Below are 19973 nucleotides of genomic sequence, written 5' to 3' on the forward strand. Positions count from 1 at the left end.
TTGCATTGTATCCTTGCAATGTTCTTTTACTTGATTCTTGTTGTTGTTTTGAAAGGCGACCGACAGAATGGTTGACAACTTGTCAGATGCTTTCTTTGTTGGGCAAGCTGTGAATTGTCACATTCTTAAGGTGAGAGTGTAGCTTAATGTTGTTCTTTGGTTCAAAAAAGTAGTGTTACATAATTAAGAAAGATTGCATCTACAGGTGAATAGTGAAGCCAAACGAATAAAGCTTTCCTTGAAGCAGTCTCTGTGTGCATCACCTGGCATTTCATATGTTCAAGGTTATTTTCTTGAGGAAGATAAGGTAGGTAATTGCTTCCTTTTACATTAAAGGTTTTACTTTCAACATTTTTTTCTATTTTTTTATTCAAGTGTTTTTTTAGTGATCTTGTCTTATGAATGCTAAAACAATACAAATTCAGTTTTATTTATTTTTTGCTGACCTTTCTGTTAATATATAAAGTTGGTCATTGACTTTGTTTAAAGCTATATTCCTGGACAGATTATTTTCTTAAGAGTCTGCCATATTTTCCATTTCCTAAGGCTTTGACTTTAGGTACTGATCTTGTATGTTGATTGTGTGTGGGTATTAGGTTCATTGTGTACATTTGAAAATACAAATCAAAAGAGAAATATATTTTTGTTTTCCTTCTTGTAGTACACAAAGAATATTTGATTGCGTAGATAATTGAAAAACTAAATTTATGTACATTTTACAATTCTATCAAGGTGTAGTACAAAATCTTGACTGCTAATAATCCTGTTTGCTTTAATCGTGTAGGTGACATCTGCTTAATATAATTATAGTTGATATGTGACTGTTTCAATTCTCAAACTAATTGATTAGGTTGTAGGGTCTTGCTATCCTACTATTAGCTCTACTATAAGTTATTGTGCTGGAAGGTATATGAAACCATTTTTCCATAACATGGCATATTCCATCTTATTGCTAGATTTAACTATGCTGTATGTCTATCATGTGAAAATATCAACAGCATGACATGGTCAAATTTTCCAGGTTTTTTTTTTGTTTAATAACTTGCCCTTTGAATTATCTTCCACAAATGTTGAGTATGAGTGAGCGGATGCACCATCATCATAGAACTGGTTATTTGATTCTTTGTTATTGCTTTTAGATTGCTTCAGGGTTTAGAATGACCAAAACAACTTATGATAGAGTTACTACTACATTCGTGTAGTTGGCCAAATAAATTTAAGATATAACTTTTTTGGTAGATTTTTTTTAATATAATAGGAAATAATTTTTATCATGATTTTTTGTTGGTAGAGAAATCTAACCTTTTGTGATAAAAATTCCACTTCTTACCATCGTATTCCCGTTATCTACTCCTTGGTTTTGGTTTAAAGTGTTTGTCTCATCTTTTTTTTTGTGTGTTTTTTGCATCAAAAATTTATTGGCATGTCCATTTTATATCACAGTTAGCTGGGATGCAGATATCTAATGTCAAAGATCTTGATGTGAACTGGTTGAAGGATTTTAGAATTGGCAGCTTGGTTGAGGGTGAGATTCAAGAGATAAAAGAATTGGGTGCTGTAATTGGCTTAAAAAATCATCGTGACATTGTTGGATTTTTGGCACACAAGCAATGTAAGTTCATATACTGACACTTCTCTGTTAGTTAATTGCTTGAATACTCTTTTTTTTTTTTCAGCGGGGGGTGCCAATTTGGAAGTTGGTTCTGTAGTTAATGCCTTGGTTCTGGACATAGCTAAAGTTGATGGAATTGTCGATTTATCCCTTAAACCAGAACTTGTCCACAGTGCTTCTGGTGAAAATAAAAAGGTAACTACTTGTCTAAGTTTTCCTTTAAAGAAGTCATAAGTCAAGGTTTTAACTCCTGGTAGTGTTTATACGTTTTTTTTTGCCATAGTTAATATAGACATTAAGTTGTATTTTGTTTCCACTTAATTGCTCATTTTGTTTTAGAAGCGACACAGGAGTGCATCTACAGACTTAGAGCTACACCAAGTAGTGAATGCAGTCGTTGAAATGGTAAAAGAAAACTATTTGGTAAGCAGCTGACCGAAGTTTGGTTATACATGCAGCTTATACTCAATCTACAAGCCTATTATATATTTCATACTGTTGACCCTCCAAATCCAGGTTCTTTCTGTTCCAGAATACAATAATGCTATTGGGTTTGCGTCAATAACTGATTACAACATTCAAAAGCTTCCTCACAAGCTTTTTGAATATGGACAAAGGTAAAACTAAGTCTTTGTAAAAAGTGTAAACATAGGTGAGAATGGTAGGTAGAATCCGTCTTGTTTCATTTATTGAGGGCAGATCCATTGTAATGCCTTCCTATTGACAATTGTTTTGCATCACTTATTTTATGATGATCAATTTCTACCACTGAGAGTCACAGGGTTGAACCTATATGATTTTTTTTGTTCACTAACATTTGATTTTTTTTTTTTTTTTTTTGGCAAGCTTCTCTTGGTTCTGTATTAGTTTAACAGATGAATAGTTTATTTGAAGTATTTTATAAGTTCTTTTAATATGTGTATGGTCTCTGTAAATTCTTGCACGCCTATGCTTTTTTTGTTATTAGATGTAGTCATTCTTAATGCAATTATTCTAGAATTTTCATTTTGCCTTTGTACTGATATTTTACACCACATAACAGTGTTATTGCTACTGTTGGGGAGGTTCCAAGCTCTGAATCCTCTGGAAGGCTTCTATTGTTTCTTAATTCTTTTACTGATGGCTTGAAGAATTCCAACTCTAAAAGAGCGAAGAAAAATACTCGCTACACTTTAGGATCACTTGTTGAAGCTGAGGTAAGCCAATATTTTGTCTATCTTGGTACAATGTAATTTGGATGATCATGTTTATGATGCCATCTAATTGATCTGGGGATGTTTGATCAAGGTTATTGAAATAAAGCCTTTGGAACTTCTTTTGAAATTTGGTTATTCATTACATGGGAGAATCCATATATCTGAGGTACAATTGGTTTTTCTTGATTGTAACATTTGGTAGTTGTAGTATAAACTAAATTCTTGCATGACAGGTATTTGATAATGGAGAGTGTATGGAAAATCCTTTTGCCAAATTTAGCGTTGGACAGTTACTTAATGCCAGAGTTGTTGCAATACCTGGACATTCAGGAAAAGGCACAAAAGGGCATAGCTGGGAATTGTCAATTAAACCCTCAGTCATGGCTTTTATAGGTACATTTCATCTTATATCTATTCTTTTATTTGTTGGTACACTCTGTCATCCTTTTAGCTATTTTCTACCATTGTTCTCTCACCAGGTCCTTATTTTAAAACTTTCTATGGTTCATCTACATTTTTGTATGTTAAAGCTAATATGCATAGCATAAAAAAGGAGTTCAGAGATTGTATGATATGTGAAATTTTTAGTTGGAAAATTAGAAAAATGCTTGAAATGATTTTATGGTCTAGCTTGAGGCTTAAATATTTTCTTTTCTGTTCATTTTTTCTGTGGAGGAAAAAATTCCATTCCACATGTATTAGTATATTTAAATTTTTAAATAATCACTTTGAGAGAGATTTTTTTTATCAATAATTTATTGTACATTGTTTTTCTCTGTTATTTTCATTTTTTTGATGGAGCAGAAACTGAAATTTATTATGCCCTATAACTACTTAAAGGATAGACGATTCTTTGAAGTGACTGAAAAATTAGGTAATTATCCTTTTGTACCATTACTTTAAATCAACCAACAGGCCATCTATTGATGATTTTTTGGTTTAATTGGTTGAACTGGAAGAGTAAAACATATATTACTAATGAAAACATCGAGAAATTGAAAATTCAATTCAACCAGTTGGACAACATGTGACATGTCTCACAAAATTTAAGGTGAGTAGTTCTAGATTTGACCATATTTCGATTTTTCTTGGTCAGTAAGTTGAGTCAGACTGGATTGGAGACTGATTTCTTGTTAAGCCTGTTGAACACTGTCCAATCCAATTTTAATGAAAATGGTGTTCATGTTTTTAAATCTGCACGGTTCTTGATCAACCAGTTCCCTAGTGCCATTATTTCAACTTCATGTGGAAGTTATGCTTGATACACTTAATGGACCCTCTGCAACAGTATACACCTTACTACGAAGTAGATTGTAATTAAGACGAGTATAATAATCCGTGTAACTTTCAGGTCATATCTCAGCAAAACTACTTCTGTTGTCTCTTGAAGGCTCTGATATGCCAATATATCTATTTGTTGGGCCTCTGCACTAGTCATCACACTGTTGATTTTCATGACTTCTGGATGCGTTGAACATAAATTTTATTTGCAGCATGTTTTGTATCCAACAATGATTTCTGTATGACATTTTTTTTCTGGAATGAACAACAAGTGGATATTGGGCTTAAATATTTCTGAATGTGTTTATGCTAATATATTTTGGATTTATTATCCAAATATTCTATATTTACAAGGAGGAATAAGTGTCAAAGCAATCTCATTTTTGCTTGTCATTTTTGGAAATACCACCTTTTATCGAGAAATGTACAAAAAGGCACCCATTTTAGTATTTGCCAAAAGTTCCTTTATTCCTTCATGTAAGTGGCAGGGCCACTGACCTAAGACCAATGACTCTTACCATCAAGCAATTTTTAGTGACATCCTCTTGTTTCTCTTTCAAGTAAATTTTTACAGCCACATACTCCCTGCACAGGCATTTTAAAATCTTGGTAGTTATCCCCCTATTATGTATACTATTGATAGTACCGGCCTGTGTAGAAACACTATGCATATCTAACCCTGTTCCCTCTTTTAATCATTTGCCACATTTGGCTAAGTGTGTCACATTTTGGCATACACTCTTGTAAGCCCTCATGACATATAGGTGTCACATAAATCACTAGGAAGTGAGCCTGAACTCATTAGAGTTATTTGTATTCAAATATAAGATATTGAATGGTGTTTGAAAAAAATGCAGTTTTCTATTCCACTCTACACAACTTTGAAAAGTCCCCATTTGCCCCTTCATGCCATAAGGATGGAAAATATGGCAAATAGACTTGAACATCATTATAGGAACATATTGATGATTGACCAATGATGAGTTTGTAGAATATTTTAAGTTTTTTTCTTCCAAGGTGCATATTTACATTGCAGCACTCTTAATGTTACATGAGATGAAGTGATAATCTACTTCTTAAACAATTAGTTTGAGTATATTCTGAAAACCTGTGCAATGGCATGCCCTCTTTCCTGCCTAGTGATCAAACATGGCAAATTCAATAACACTATCCTTATGCCCTTTCCATTCACTAGAACAATAATTTGAATCATTTAAAAAGGTCTGCATCAACTCCCATGTCATGGACCAAGAAACTCTATTTTTTGGAGCATGTCCATATAACCTACATCTAGACATCATTAAAAAGATTGAACAACATTGCCTCAAGCTGACCCCACCTAGTGGGATAAGGTTTGGTTGGTTTTGTAGCAACATTGCCTCACATCATCCTAACCTATTTAATATAATATGTATGTTTAAACCACAATTAAATGTGTTTTATGGAGTTTTCTAGTTGGAGTTTTTCTTCAAACCTTTACATCAACCTGTCTAGCAAATAAGATACATGTTCTATGTTATACATCAGCCTTTACATCAACCTTTCATCTTCTATTAATGGCCTCTTCTTTTCTATTCATTATTTGAGAAGAGTAAGAAGGGATTCATAAAATAATAATAAAATAAAACTCTCAATGAACACTTAAAAGAGGAGATTGATAACCTAGAAGTGCTAAGGGTTAAGAAGGTTGGAGAATATGAGAAATATTGTAATGGAGGTTGAAGAACAATAGTAGTTACCCAAGCTTTAAGCTGAAGAAATGTTGAGCTGTGGAGTTTATTTCTTAGTTTTATGTTCTTGATGGATCCAAGTGGATTATGATTTCTTCACCTCCCTTGGATCTATGAAAATGAAGAGGCTGCTGCAGATTAGGGAAAGTTATCCAAAAGAGAAAATACATAAAGGGAAGGAAAATGATTAGTGAACATCTTAGGTTTTATGCCTGCCTAGCTTTGGCAGTTTTTGGAAGAGGAGGTTTCCTTTGATCAATTTTCAATATGAGGTTTCATTGGGTGAAATGTCTTGATATTCCTTGGTACATATTCAGCGTGTGTATCTTTTAGAGTTGAATGTTGTTGCCCAAGCAATCTTCTTATCACTTTTGCATCTTGATCGGGTTAAATTGCCTAGCATCTACAATCTTTTGAAACGTATATGCGGCATGAATAATCATCCAAATCCAGCTTATAATATTCTATCAATCTTTAACGAAGACATCAAAAATCACTTATATATGCTTGTTAAACTAAATGTAAATTGGACTCTTCCTAATTGCGTAAGCCTTTGGAGGCCTTCAGATTTTGAGTTATGGCCCTTACCCATATTTGTTATTTGCTTAATATTGTTTAATCCATTATGGCTTTCATTGAAAGCCCATGGGGTTTTGGCATGTATTTGCTTGCAATTCTCTACCGAGTTCAAGCTTACTGAAGATGGATCCGTAGTGGGAATTGAGATGTAACCATAAATGTCTGATATTGTTCTAATATATTAAGTTTTTGTGATAAGGGACTACTCCATCGATGAGTACTTTTCTTTCTTGATCTTTTCTAATTTTGTTTAATATATATACTTTGTATTTTTCTTAATAAAGAATTGATCTATTGATCTGGATCTATCTTTTAGGAAGCACGGAGAATTTCACCACTCACGTTGAGGAGCAGTTTAACTTCTCAGCTGGAAGAAGCGTTACTGGATATGTTGTCAAGGTGGACCCTGAGTGGGTTTGGTTAACTGTGTCTCGATCTGTTATGGCCAATATGTATATCCTCAATAGTTCTTCCGAACCCATTGAGCTTGAAAATTTTCAGCATCGTTATAGTGTTGGCCAAGCCGTCAGTGGTCACATCTTAGATATAAATGAAGAAAAAAAATTGTTGCAATTGGCAGCATATCCATCTTTTGATTTTGATATAGTTAAAGCTCATGAGACTGATAGTCAAAAACCTCGACATGCTGTCCAACAATATCGTCAAGGTGATATAGTGGTTGGTAGAATCAAAAAGATTCTTCCTGCTGTTGGTGGAGTTCTTGTACAGATAGGTCCTCATCTATTTGGAAGGGTTCACTATACTGAACTTGTGGATGACTGGCTTCCTCTTCCGCTATGTGGCTATCAAGAAGGGCAGTTTGTTAAGTGCAAGATTCTTGAGATGGGCCATTCATCGGAGGGACCTCTGCATGTTGATTTATCTCTTCGTGCTTCAATTACAACGAACCAGCATGATCAAAGTTTGTAAGTCTAATTCCCTGTAGGTCTGAACAAAACTCAGATAAACTTTTATTTTACAAAAATTTGATATGTTTCTCGTAAATGCTAGTGGCTAAGCGATTAAAATTTTATTCAAATATGCATACAATTAAATACATCAATGTAGGGTGTTTGCACATTTAGTGAATGTGTGTCCATGCAGGCATCTCATACCAAGCTAAATTTAATCTATCAAGCAAAAGCCTGGTGGTACTTTAGGTGCTTGGGAATTTGTAAAGTTCTAATAGAATGTACAGAAATATAAGTTTGTTTGCCACTATGACAGACATACATTTGATATTTAAAAGTGCATAGTACTTGACTGTCTAATTTGCTTGACAACATTTTATATGCTGAATTTTAGGGTTTCGTGCAGTAAGAGATATGAAAAGATTGACGATATTCATCCTGGCATGAATATTCAGGTACCTATCTTTAACCTGAATGCTCGACTTATGTTTGTAAGGTGATCATGTTCTTGTATTACATCCCCATTCAAAAATGCTTATAGAACTATTTTATTTTTTCCTATTTACTAGTTCTTTACCCATGTTATGTACAGGTATAAGGATAAATTGACAATATAATAAATTTACAAAAGAAGATAAGTAGTTACTCTAAATTTGAAACCAGTATTTAAAAATTAGCGGAGGCCAACAATTGAAAACTATCATTTAAAATGATCTGATTTTCTTATCTTTTGCAAACAAAATTAACTGACTAAAAATAAAACTATCTTTTTGAAATCTTATTAACCTAGCATTTTGAAGTTGTTAAGCTAGAATAAAATTGTTTTAATTTAAGTTTATCTTTATTTATTTTTATTAATATTCTAGTTTTTAAATTTGTATTAAAAAATTCCATATTTAAAACCTCATAGAAATATTAATTATTTAATTGTAATACTATAGAAGTATTTTTATATGGATTTTTAATACTTTATAAATTAAAATTGGGTCTTCAAAGTTTGGTATTTCGCTTTTGAATCTTATCTTATTTTTTATGCACAAAATTGAAAAAAAAATATTGGCTTACAAGTATTAGAAGTACCAAAAATGCTTACTCTTTGGCAAAATTTCAAGCGTTAGTAAAACATATTAATAATACTTAAATATCTATGTTGGACACCGAGATCTATAAATCATACTGATTCAAAGTTGAAAATTAGTTTTTGTTTTTTGGTTTATTTAATTGGTTTTGGTTTGTAAGCTATTTAAATTTCTCAATTTCAGCTTGATTTCAAGTTAAACTTGCATAAACAGTGAACACTGAATTAAACTGTCAAGGTTTTATATGTATGTATGTTTAGATGATTGGATGGATGTAGGTATATGTAGCTAAGTTGGTGTGTCTCTTAGTGTTGTTGGCTTATTGTGTTATTATTAAACTGTTGTTTACTTCAACAAGCTTAAAGTAGTTTGTAAATTGTTTTTGATGGATATGTAGTTAAATTGTTGTTGGCTTATTCTCGACTTGATTACTCTTAACTTGCAGGGTTATGTTAAGAACATCACAAAAAAGGGTTGTTTCATTTCTCTTTCTAAAGTGATGGACGCAAGGATACTTTTGTGTAATTTGTCAGATGATTTCATTGACAATCCTGAAAAGGAATTTCCTGTTGGAAAGCTTCTACATGCTAAGTAAGTTTTTGAATACAAATAGTAGTCCAGAAAATTGTTTGACTCTGATCTCTGTTAATTCTAAACTCTATACAGAGTACTGTCAGTGGAACCATCTTTGAAAAGAATTGAAGCTACATTGAAAATTGGGGAGACTGAAACAATAAAAAGTCTTCATGTAGGTGATATTATTACTGGCAAGATCAGGCGCGTCGAGTCTTTTGGACTTTTTATTGCTATTGATGAGAGCAATAAAGTAGACAATCTTACCTTGATTTTCCTACTATTAATCATTTGAGCATTAGATCTCACAGAAACTTACATTCTTTTTCTTATATTTTTCATGTATAGGTTGGTTTATGTCATATATCAAAATTATCAGATGGGCATATTGATAACATTGAACAGATTTATAAAACTGGTGATACAGTATCGGCAAAGATTTTGAAGGTATGTTTTTGTCATAATCTTGTTTAGAGAGTTTGTAATGGGGTTGCCAATTTTTATTTTATTGACAAACTTGATTCATTTATGAGGTATAGTTTCCTTTGCCTTTCTTTCAATTTAAATATATAACTGTTTAATCTATCTTCATTTATCTAATACAAATTGTTTTGCACAATGCCTTTAGACATGCCCTTGTTAGCTTATTTTTTCTTTACATTGGATTATCAGATTGATGAAGAAAGGCAGAGAATATCCCTAGGGATGAAAAAATCCTACTTGGAGGATGGTGGTAGTATTGACAGGAATGTCGACGTAGAAGCTGACCGTAAGGATGATCACCAGAATGGTGCTTCATCCATTGATAATCCATTTCTTGAATTGCAGCATAGTGAGGACATAGCTGATGGTGGCCCTGAGATTCTTGCACAGCCAGTAAAAAATACTTCTATTCTTCCGCTTCAGGTTTCTCTGGAAGAATCAGAGGATTCTGATGTAGATAATCCTGAGATTGTCAACAAGGATGACGCCAATAACAATGGTCAGTTTAACAAAAAGGACAGACGGGCAAAAAAGAAGGCCGAGGAGGAAAAGTGTGTGGGGAATCTATTTATGTATATAAACTAGAAATATTGAGTTTTCTTTTCTGATTTTAAATTCTAATTGTTTTGCAGGGAGCTTGAAATTAGTGCTTCTGAGGAAAGACACCTGCAGAATGACATTCCAATGACAGAAGATGAATTTGAGAAATTGGTTAGGAGCTCACCAAATAGTAGTTTTGTCTGGATAAACTACATGGCTTTTATGCTTAGACTAGCAGATATTAAGAAAGCACGTGACATCGCTGAGAGGTATGCAGTTGTTATTTTTAGGTTTTATAGTCTGTAATTCTTTACGGGTTAGTTATTGTTGAGGTAAGACAGTCTGTTTTAAATAGATCTTAATCTTCCAATTTGTTAATTTAATGTTGGTGCAGTACGGTAGAGATTGAGAATCATGAAGAGGATAATTATTTGTTTTGCGTAAACTAGAGATAGTAAATGTGAAAAATTTGGGAATATCAAGTATAAAGGATGATATACATTGATGATAAAGAAATTATGAAAAGTCTGAAAACATTTTTCTCCAAATTATTCTAGTTTATCCTAATGGCTTGTTTTAACACACAAATGTGGAACCGCCACATCAGCGGCCCCCCTAGAGCCGATCCCATGGATATGGAGGGAGATAAATGCAGGTACACAGCTGAAAGCCCATAGCCGGGACGCTAACCCCAGGCAATGACACCCCGAGGATCGAACCCTGGACCTTTCGGCCACGAAAGGTCCAATATACAAGAATAAAAGAGACATTCAATAAGCTATGTAGTTATAAAGGGGTTAAGTTAATAAGTTTTACTATGAAACTTTGGAAGAGGGTAGTTGGGGTCAGATTAAAAGGTTAAATGAGATTTTTGGAAATTAATTTTGCCACATAGATTAGAAATGAAATTTAGCCTTAGTATTAGTAAAATCAAAAGTACAATTTCAAACAATAACAAGAGATTAGTTCAAATTTTAATCGGAAGATATATGACAGATCGTTAAGAATTTAACTTCAAACAAAATTAGTTTGGTAGTAATGAAAATGTTATTGATTGGATTCTGAAATCTTCAGTTGTTAGGTTACGAGGAGAACATATGTCAGATATTATAGACATTTTCAAAGATATACATATTTAACTAGAATTTAAAATTGTAGGTGGTAGTGAGAATAAAGTAACATGCAGCCTAATTGAAAGAGATCTACGATGGTATCAGTGCACTACTTAGATGACTTTAGATTTCATTTCAATTGCCTGCTTATATTAAATGTAGAACATGTAGTTTCTACTTTCTGATCTCCAATGTTTTTCCGTCTTGTCTGTGATAGGGCTCTGAATACAATAAATATTAGAGAGGAAGGGGAAAAATTCAATGTTTGGGTAGCATATTTAAACTTGGAAAATGAATACGGAAACCCGCCAGAGGTAAATTAATGTTTTTTGTTTTATCTTGTCAATTTAACCTTTTTTGTTTTATTTTACTAATTGACAAGGTATATACCAGGTGGCCGTGAAGGAAGTATTTCAGAGAGCATTGCAGTATTGTGACCCTAAAAAGCTGTATCTAGCTCTATTAGGAGTGTATGAGAGAACCAAACAACAAAATCCTGCAGAGGAGCTCCTTGAAAGAATGACGAAAAAGTTCAAGCAGTCATGCAAGGTCAGTGGTAGACTTTGTCCCCGTATATATATTCATCTGAAGAACCTTTGATCTTAGTGATCTAAGAGGATTTCACCTTACAGGTTTGGTTGCGCCGCATTCAAAATTTTTTGATGAATAATAAGGACGAAACTAAGTTAATAGTAAACCGCGCTCTTTTAAGTCTCCCACGGAAAAAGCATATTAAGTTTATTTCTCAAACTGCTCTGTTGGAATTCAAATCTGGTCAACCAGATCGAGGTCGGTCATTGCTTGAATCTATTTTGCGAGAATATCCCAAGAGAACTGACCTTTGGAGCATTTACCTTGATCAGGTTAATAAGCTCAACATTATTCTATTTGCTATTTATTTTTAAAAACAAGGATTTTCTTGACAGATTCTCTGTTACAGGAGATCCGTTTGGGTGATACAGAAGTAATCCGTGCCTTATTTGAGCGGGTGACGTGTTTGAGTCTCCCTCCTAAGAAAATGAAGGTAACTATTCGTTTTAGTGTGTGCTTTACATCACTGGTGTCTCAGATCAATCCTTATATCCTGGAGGGGTTTTTGCTTGTTATTGTTTTTATCATATTTTATAGCAATTCGTGAATCTAGTTCCTAAGAATTGTGGTTTATTACTGCTATCATTTACCAATCCAGCTCAGAAGAGAATCTATTGCACATACACTTCAAATACATTTAATTTTGGGTTCCCTTGAATTGTCAAATCGAGGTAGAACGATAAATATTTAAATAACAAAATTACCTGTTGATGATTGTCTCATTATCCTATCTATATTCATTGATGGTGTTGCATGAACTTTAAGGTAGCTTAAATTCATAATTTCGTTACCAGCGTAGGTAAAGTCTTCAACACTTTATGTACTAACATTTTTTTTCTTACATCCCCATGTTCAGGTATTTTGATAATAGTGTAATTCCTCATCCTACATGCTGTTGGTTCTTAATATTTTCTGTTAAGAATTTAATATTTTCCCATATGGATATGCTGGTTTTGTTGTGCTGTTTATAATCTTCAGTGGTGTTTGGTCTGTAACGACTGTTTCTCTTCCATCTACCTTGTGCTGTGGAAGGAACATTCTACTTTGCAAGGCATGATCACTTTTTTAAAATGATTTTAAGGGTTTTGATATTTGTATTTTTTTTAACAGTACATTTCAGCTTATATACTGTTTGCCCCCCATTGTTTCTACATATCAGGAACTTAAATGCTTATGGTAGATATTCCTTAGCCTAACTGAATAAATATGCATCCTGATTTAGTGATCGATGATGGATATGGTCTTCTCTTTCATGATTTTCATTATCTTCATTCTCATACTGGTCTCTGTTTGTAGTTCCTCTTCAAGAAGTATCTGGAGTATGAAAAAGCCCATGGCGACGAAGAAACAATGGAACATGTCAAGAGAAGAGCACTGGAATATGTTGAGAGCTCCCTGGCTTGATCTGTTACGAAACTTGAAGCGGGGCACTTCCAAACCTGTGCCTCTTGTTGTGCTAGACCAATGCCTGGTTCCTTGACGAAAGGGAACTTGAAATCCAGCCTATGGGACGAAAGCGGGGCATTCTCTGTTTTTTCCTGCTAAACACTAGTGAATATCTTTGCAATAGTTGAAACTTAGATTTGTATATGCACAGTTTTGCTATGCAAAGATTGTTGTCACGTGTGAAGTTGATGGTTCATAAACATCATCTTTTAGACAACAATTCTGATGGGTTCTCCATCAGAAATTTTTTGTTATCCCTAGCTATTGATAATTATTCGGGCCATTACTAGTGAATACCTTTTGAACTCTAAGCCCTCCTTGAAGCCTTTAACATATAGTTGAGCTTTGTATTTGATCAATGTGCTATCATGTCTATTCAATTTGAATGCCCATTTATTCTTTGGAGTTATTTTTGTTTGCCTTGTGGCAACTCTACAAAATTATGTAGCATTTACCTCTTAAAAGTGAGTTAATTTGGATCGTCGAAGAGTTTTGTCTTAGTAACACAACAACTCATTTAAGCTAACCTGAAATCTAAAATAACTCGATCTTAAAAAACACTAAAGAAAAAATGTTTCTTTTGGGCATTCACTCTGAAAACAAAAAGTCCACTAGAGATTTCATAGGAGCCACAATATGTTTACAGTACAGCTCCATAGTTGTACTAATTGCCCCATTTAGCATGTAACAATAAATTGACCAGATGTGTGGCCTCCACCCTGACAATGTGCTTGCTCATCTGGTTCTCCTATCCTTCGTTGTGTTGTAACTATCCATCAACAAATGCTTTCTGCACCGGTTCACGATCCTGTTAAGAAAACCCTTTTCAAAGATGAGGAATCATGGGACAACAGATTGATCTTTACATCTTGAGTTAACAAATTATCCCTCTCGAGCATGTGGACCACATGCCCCATCTTAGGCCTCTTCTGCGCGTCGGGGTCGACGCAGAGAAGGGCCACCAGAATCATCCTTTTTACTACTTTGGGGCATGGCTTCTGAGGCATCCTACTATCCACTACTTCCTCAGATCGTTTGGCACCTACCATCGTCTTTAACCAATCGACCAAAGTAATCTGAGAAAGGCAAAGATAGTAATGTAAGCCAATTCCTATGAAGAAAAACAAAACTTAGCGAACTGTGCAAGCTAAAACTGACCTCTCCATTGGGTCTCGAGTAATCAACTGAAGATCTTCCGGATATGATCTCCATGATAAGTACTCCGAAGCTGTAAACATCGCTTCTTTCGTTCAGCATGCCGGTGCTCGCATATTCTGGGGCGACATAGCTGTTGATGGACAGAGCAGTACATGTAGTTAACAACTGAGCAGTTGAATTCCTGTTTGATGGATTAGGTGTTGAACTCACCCAAATGTGCCCATAACACGAGTGGTAATGTAGCTCCTCTCGGAGCACAAGAGCTTTGCGAGTCCAAAATCCGACACTTTAGGATTCCAATTTTGATCGAGTAGTATATTGCTAGACTTCACATCGCGGTGCACAACCTTTGGCTCAAGGCCTTCATGGAGATAAGATAACCTGCCAAAAGATTGATAGATCTACAACTTAACGAAAATAATTCAAAAATGTTGTTCAAAGAAGATTGAACTCTAAAACACATAAAAGGACCGTTTGATGTATAAAACTCCCACTAATATGGTCTCGGAGAAGGATCTATTATACGTAATCTTACTTTGCATTGTAAGAAATTGTTTTTGTGACTCAAACCTATGACCCCGGGTCACACAATCATTAAAAAAACATTATAGGAAAATTCTTGCCTTCGGGAGTTAGCAAATACACAAAGAACTCTTCTTTCTAATGTTTAACAAGGACACTAGAAAATAAAAATTCTAATGGTTCACAAAACATTTAAGGTTGTTTTGACAACTTATATCAGATGTTTAATGCCGGCACAAGCCATAAATTTTCTGAAAACTTAAACTAATACTTTGGTTTAAACCAAGAAGATACTATTTTCGCGACTCGAAGCACGTGATCCCAAGATCATGCGGCAACAACTTGATCAATGTGTAAGGCTCCCTTCAACAGGAAGATATGATTTGAAAAGCAAAAAAATCATACCCTTTTGCAGTTCCAAGGATAATCTTCACCCTGATGTCCCAGGTTAGGGGACTCACTTCCCCAATGTCTCCATGAAGCCACTCATCGAGACTACCATTATCCAAGTACTCGTACACAAGCATCCTGAAAACAAACATCAAATTGCTTCAGCGCAGAGATCAAATACGTTGGAATATTTCACATCATTGATTAAATACCTGTGCTCCCCTTCGACGCAGTAGCCGAGCAACCTCACTAGATTCTTGTGGCGGACACGCCCAATGGCATCCACTTCAACCTTGAACTCCCTTTCTGCTTGACCCCTGCAGTTTAACGAGTTAAATCTTTGTCGAGAGTAGAATGAAAGATAACGTAATGCACCTGTTATTGAGCAAGTTCTTGATGGCAACGAGGGTGTTATCCGGCATCCTGCCGCGGTACACGATCCCGTAGCCACCCTCCCCTATCACATTCTCGTCGGCGAACCCTCCGGTCGCCGCCTGCAGCTCCCGCAGCGTGTAACACCGCCCCCATCCCAGGTGCGAGACCTCCGGCACCAGGGGAGGACGGCGGTGCTCGGCCTTCCTGAGGTCGAGCCGGGGCTCGACGGCGACGGCAGGGGGAGCAGGGAGGGGGATCTCGGATATGTCCTTCGAGACGGGAGGCGTGGGGTCGCTGAGGTGGAGCCGGAGTGGCTTCCGGGAGGAGACGGGGCGGGCTGGGAAACCGGAGGAGGGCAGGGAGCGCGAGCTCCGGCCTCGGCGGCGGGAGGAGAGGCAGAGGGAGAGGAGGAAGAAGAGAAGGACGACGGCGGCGCCGACACAGGCGCCGAGGACAACCCAGAGTCTGAGACCGAAGACGGACGTCTTCTTCGACAGATTGACGTCGAAAAATCCTCCTCCACCTCCGCCACCACCGCTGAGGTCGCTCCAAAATGCCATCTTTCTCCCAGTTTTCTCTTCAACTTTTCCAATCCTCTAGGCAGCGGCTGCGGCAGCTGCAGCTGCAATCAATGTGGCAGTGTGCATGGTTGCTGCCATAAGAACTCGTAGTGGACCGAACAGCAATAGCAGTAGCAGGTAGCAGTAACAGAGTGTACGAGTACATGCAAAGATGGTGGAAGAATTAAATTCCGCAATGATGCTTCTTCATTTGCTTACTTATGTAGCAACGAAATCACCACATCCTGCCTTTGGAATCGACTTCGCTGGTCATCAGATCACTCGACATCTTTACTGCATCGAGGATGACTTGAAACCCAAGCAAAATGAACATTCTACTTTGTCGACAATACTCTCAGAGCATCCACAGGCTTTTTCAGCAATCGACATGAAAGTAAAAGAGTTGTTGCAGAATGGAACATTTGCTCGTACTTTCAGGGATTGTGACGAAAAACTGCAGACGGGGCTGCTCTAAGTAGTAACATTACAATTCAACACTAAATAGAAGGATGGATTCATCGTTTTATTAGAGAATCTAAAGGTTTCAAACATTATCATATGCATCACAAGGTATAGAAACAAAATGACACAACATGCTAATAGCACTCTCATTACATGGATACTTAGTATCACTGGAGAATTCCCTTCTCGACTTTCGGTGCACTATGAGCTTTACTTCCGGATGAGAAGAACAACAGTGTGCGCTGCGATACTTCTGTTTTCTCCGAGACTGTCGACCTTCTCATGGGTTTTTGCTTTCAGATTTACAACTGAAGGGTGTGCTCCGAGAAGGTTACATAAATTTTCCCTAATAGCTTCCTTGTGTGGGCTTAGCTTTGGCCTTTGAAGAATTAAAGTAGCATCCAAATTCCCAAGCTCATAGCCAGCTTCGTGCATCAATTTCACCTGTATTGAGATAGTATCAGTAATTTAGTAAGAAATTTCAAATAGTTATTTGATGATTCTTGAAATGATGACTTCAAAAGGAAAACAGGAGGTAGCTAGATGACTTCAAAAGGAGAGAGAGAGATGAGTCGAAAAGAATAAGAAAAACTTGAATGAACATAATTAACTTATGCAGTTCATCATCCAAACAAGCACAGTGAAATATAAGTTTCTGCATGGACGATGACTATTTTTTAGTGCAAACGAAATTCAAATTTGCATATATAAAGTTGAAGCTCACAGTTGAATCCGGTCGAGAAGGTATGAGCACCCTCTTTTACGTGACAAATGTACTTTAAGATCAATAGACACCGCTAATACTATAACTAGGATGGCAGGTTAACTCATTCAAAAGTAAAATAATATGGAAGAAATGTGATAATTAAACCATTCAAGCTGTGAATAAGCCATGTTTTAGAAAATTTTTACAAAACTATTTTCAATTAAAGAATAAATAGAAGAGTCAAGTTAATAATTAAGCATTAAAAAACAAATGAGTTTTACTCAAGCTTTGATATTTACAATGATACATGACAATAATGATGAACACACGATGATGATGAAGACCTTTCTCCCTATGTTAAATTTTGTGCTATTCATACTTATCATTATATGAATATTGTTAACCTTCTACTTGATCACTTCTAGCATTTCAATCATCATAAAGATCACCCTGACAGAGATTAGAATGTATCAGAAAGATTTGGGCTTTTCTGAGAATTCATTTGGAGCATGATACCAATGTCATATTTACTTTGATAGAAGTGAAAGGAAAAGTAAGAAATGAATTGTAAAACAACAATTCTCCGTTGAATTCAAAGGAAATGAGAGAAGGAATGAAGGGGGAAGCTTGGTCCAGCTTCCTGTGTCTTATTTCCACCTAGATAGAACGGAAATGAAGGAAATGCGAAGTTGGCTTGCTAACTTCCCAAAATTTTCAGCTTTTTTATTTCCCTCCATGCAAGCATCCCTCCAAGTAAAGATTAATCAAGCAATGAGTTTTTCCCTTTCCTTTAATCGATTTCGTCGATTTAAAAACACTTCTTTTCTCTGTCAATTCCTCTCCAAATGAACATAAACGATTTTACAGAGTGTATCTATGTTTCCTAACCTAGAAATGGAATTCCAATTCGCATTTTAACATTTCAAATTCAAATCTAAACATAGAAGTTGGAGCAATGATTCTAAGGAATTCATTTTCTATCATGGAAGTATGATAAGGAAAAGAAATGATGAAGAAAATCAAATAGGAAAAATAACTCACAGATTCTTTCACGAAGACCCAAGAAGCGGCGCCTTTCCACTTCGGGTCAGAGTCCGGAAAGATTTGGCCGATGTCCGGAAGCCCCAACGCCCCCAAGATCGCATCGGTCACGCAGTGAAGCAACACGTCGCCTGAGATCACCGCGAGCAAAATCGAACCTCTGAGTAAAAAAACCCTAAAAGCACTGGAAATTCGACATAAAAAAACCCCTAATCTTCTCTAGATTTACCGTCAGAATGGGCCTCGCAACCACGATCGTGGGGTATGTCGATTCCTCCGATTATTAAAGGAAGGTTCGGCTCGAGACGGTGGAGGTCGAACCCGTGTCCTACACGGAACGGAAGAGACGGGGGAGGCGAAGAGGAGATAGGTTTCGCGGCTTCCTGCTGTCCTACCTGGACGGAGGCGGCGACAGTCAGCGGCCGCAGATTCAACGGCGACGCCCGGGGCTGAATACGGAGGGAGCGGGGGAAAGGCGAGGCGAAGGGAGTAGAGAGAGAAGGCGAAGACCTGGCGGATTTGGGAGCGGCGACCGGCGAGGACAAGAAGGCGGTGGAAGAAGCCATGGCCAGAGAGGAGAAGATGGAACTGCGCGACTGCGACAAATCAGCGGATCCAAGGGCTTATAATAAGTTGGCCTTCATGGAAAATCGAATAATACACGAAAGTTTACCTGATCGTAAGTCGTTGGAATAGAGGGATCTACCAATTTTCAAACGTCTGGCCCTCTAAAAAACCAATGGTGAGCCAGGTAGCTAGGTGGGACTCAGAAACCATATTGTTTTATTTATTTCCTTCAATTGTGGAGAGCGCCGTAGAGGACCAAGCACTGCGAACGTCTCGCGACGCTGTTGCGTGTTTGAGGAGTTGACTGATTGGTCAAACATTTGCACGGCGTGAATATTGCTGGGAATCTAAAAGGGATCGGAATCAAACCACGCCAACGTTCAATATTTCCCTTTAAAGCTTTTGATATGAGCATTTCCATTCACTACATGGAATAAAGAGGTGGAGATAGAGAGATTCTATTGTGTATAAGTTTAATTTTATATTAAAAGTTTCTTGACTTTATTGTTGATTTAAATTATGACAAATATATTGATGTTGTAAACATATACATGGAGAGAGACTCTCTCACGCGTAAGTGCACAGGAATGGGTATAAATCCAGGGTCCGGATTGTACTGAACCAACGTTAACTCATGTGTGAGCATAACCTGCGCGTGTCTAATGTGACCGGTCGAAATAAAATTTGTCCAAAAAAATAAATCAACATATAATTACCACTTGAATATCTTTTTACTACATGCTCAAGAGTGTAACGGAAGCATTAATGTGAAATTAATGATGATTCCGTAACGTCTCGACATTAATAGCGACATTAAACTCATTAATGGTGATTTCGTAACGTCTCATTATTAATCGCGACATTAAATCCATTAATGACGACATTAAATCCAACATTAAATGATTATAATTTGATTATTTATTATATGTAAGATGAGAACTCCTATATAAGGAGGTTTGATCTTGAGCAAAGAGAGATGTGTAAGATAAGCGAAAGTGAAAGCAAGAGAATTTTTCCACCTTCGTTCCTTGATTCTTTTCTCAATCGTGCATCCGCTCG

At 36.3% G+C, this 19973-nt stretch overlaps 3 protein-coding genes across 5 annotated transcripts in view; 1 reads left to right on the forward strand and 2 right to left on the reverse strand.

Moving 5' to 3' along the window:
• LOC121985180 (rRNA biogenesis protein RRP5-like) overlaps positions 1–13542 on the forward strand; it is a 28280-nt gene extending 14738 nt beyond the window's left edge. For all 3 annotated transcript variants that reach the window (XM_042538477.1, XM_042538475.1, XM_042538476.1), the window contains exons 21-41: positions 56–130; positions 206–307; positions 1444–1612; positions 1677–1807; positions 1952–2035; positions 2129–2229; positions 2655–2808; positions 2900–2974; positions 3042–3201; positions 6715–7324; positions 7704–7764; positions 8834–8979; positions 9055–9214; positions 9310–9408; positions 9634–9995; positions 10077–10253; positions 11314–11410; positions 11490–11645; positions 11729–11959; positions 12037–12120; positions 12984–13542. In XM_042538477.1, coding sequence (XP_042394411.1) covers positions 56–130; positions 206–307; positions 1444–1612; positions 1677–1807; positions 1952–2035; positions 2129–2229; positions 2655–2808; positions 2900–2974; positions 3042–3201; positions 6715–7324; positions 7704–7764; positions 8834–8979; positions 9055–9214; positions 9310–9408; positions 9634–9995; positions 10077–10253; positions 11314–11410; positions 11490–11645; positions 11729–11959; positions 12037–12120; positions 12984–13091 — 3342 coding nt within the window. In that variant the 3' untranslated portion in view covers positions 13092–13542. The remainder of the gene's footprint in view (positions 1–55; positions 131–205; positions 308–1443; positions 1613–1676; positions 1808–1951; positions 2036–2128; positions 2230–2654; positions 2809–2899; positions 2975–3041; positions 3202–6714; positions 7325–7703; positions 7765–8833; positions 8980–9054; positions 9215–9309; positions 9409–9633; positions 9996–10076; positions 10254–11313; positions 11411–11489; positions 11646–11728; positions 11960–12036; positions 12121–12983) is intronic.
• Positions 13543–13694: 152 nt separating this feature from the next.
• Positions 13695–16521, reverse strand: LOC121985181 (probable serine/threonine-protein kinase At1g01540). Its single transcript, XM_042538478.1, has 6 exons — positions 15579–16521; positions 15416–15520; positions 15219–15341; positions 14502–14672; positions 14292–14421; positions 13695–14209 (listed from the first exon to the last, which is right to left on the reverse strand). Exons 1-6 carry the CDS (start codon positions 16136–16138, stop codon positions 13934–13936), a joined length of 1365 nt encoding a protein of 454 aa, XP_042394412.1. The 5' UTR covers positions 16139–16521; the 3' UTR covers positions 13695–13933.
• A 115-nt stretch (positions 16522–16636) lies between these two features.
• Positions 16637–18951, reverse strand: LOC121985184 (2-C-methyl-D-erythritol 2,4-cyclodiphosphate synthase, chloroplastic-like). The gene is made up of 3 exons (XM_042538480.1): positions 18577–18951; positions 18348–18478; positions 16637–17044 (listed from the first exon to the last, which is right to left on the reverse strand). The coding sequence occupies exons 1-3, from the start codon at positions 18911–18913 to the stop codon at positions 16811–16813; spliced, it is 702 nt and encodes a 233-aa protein (XP_042394414.1). The 5' UTR covers positions 18914–18951; the 3' UTR covers positions 16637–16810.
• Positions 18952–19973: the final 1022 nt, after the last annotated feature.

Source organism: Zingiber officinale, chromosome 5B (assembly GCF_018446385.1).
Source record: "Zingiber officinale cultivar Zhangliang chromosome 5B, Zo_v1.1, whole genome shotgun sequence".
In the NCBI taxonomy this organism is placed as follows: domain Eukaryota; kingdom Viridiplantae; phylum Streptophyta; class Magnoliopsida; order Zingiberales; family Zingiberaceae; genus Zingiber; species Zingiber officinale.

Excerpts from the sequence above, each read along its gene's own strand:
- LOC121985184 (XM_042538480.1), bottom strand. The coding sequence starts at position 18,913 with ATGGCTTCTTCCACCGCCTTCTTGTCCTCGCCGGTCGCCGCTCCCAAA. Across the intron at positions 18,479-18,576 it reads TTGCGAGGCCCATTCTGACG|GCGACGTGTTGCTTCACTGC; the intron begins GTAAATCTAGAG and ends CGGTGATCTCAG. Across the intron at positions 17,045-18,347 it reads GGGTCTTCGTGAAAGAATCT|GTGAAATTGATGCACGAAGC; the intron begins GTGAGTTATTTT and ends ATCTCAATACAG.
- LOC121985181 (XM_042538478.1), bottom strand. The coding sequence starts at position 16,138 with ATGGCATTTTGGAGCGACCTCAGCGGTGGTGGCGGAGGTGGAGGAGGA. Across the intron at positions 14,422-14,501 it reads CGTGTTATGGGCACATTTGG|CTATGTCGCCCCAGAATATG; the intron begins GTGAGTTCAACA and ends GTCCATCAACAG. Across the intron at positions 14,210-14,291 it reads ACTCGAGACCCAATGGAGAG|ATTACTTTGGTCGATTGGTT; the intron begins GTCAGTTTTAGC and ends TGCCTTTCTCAG.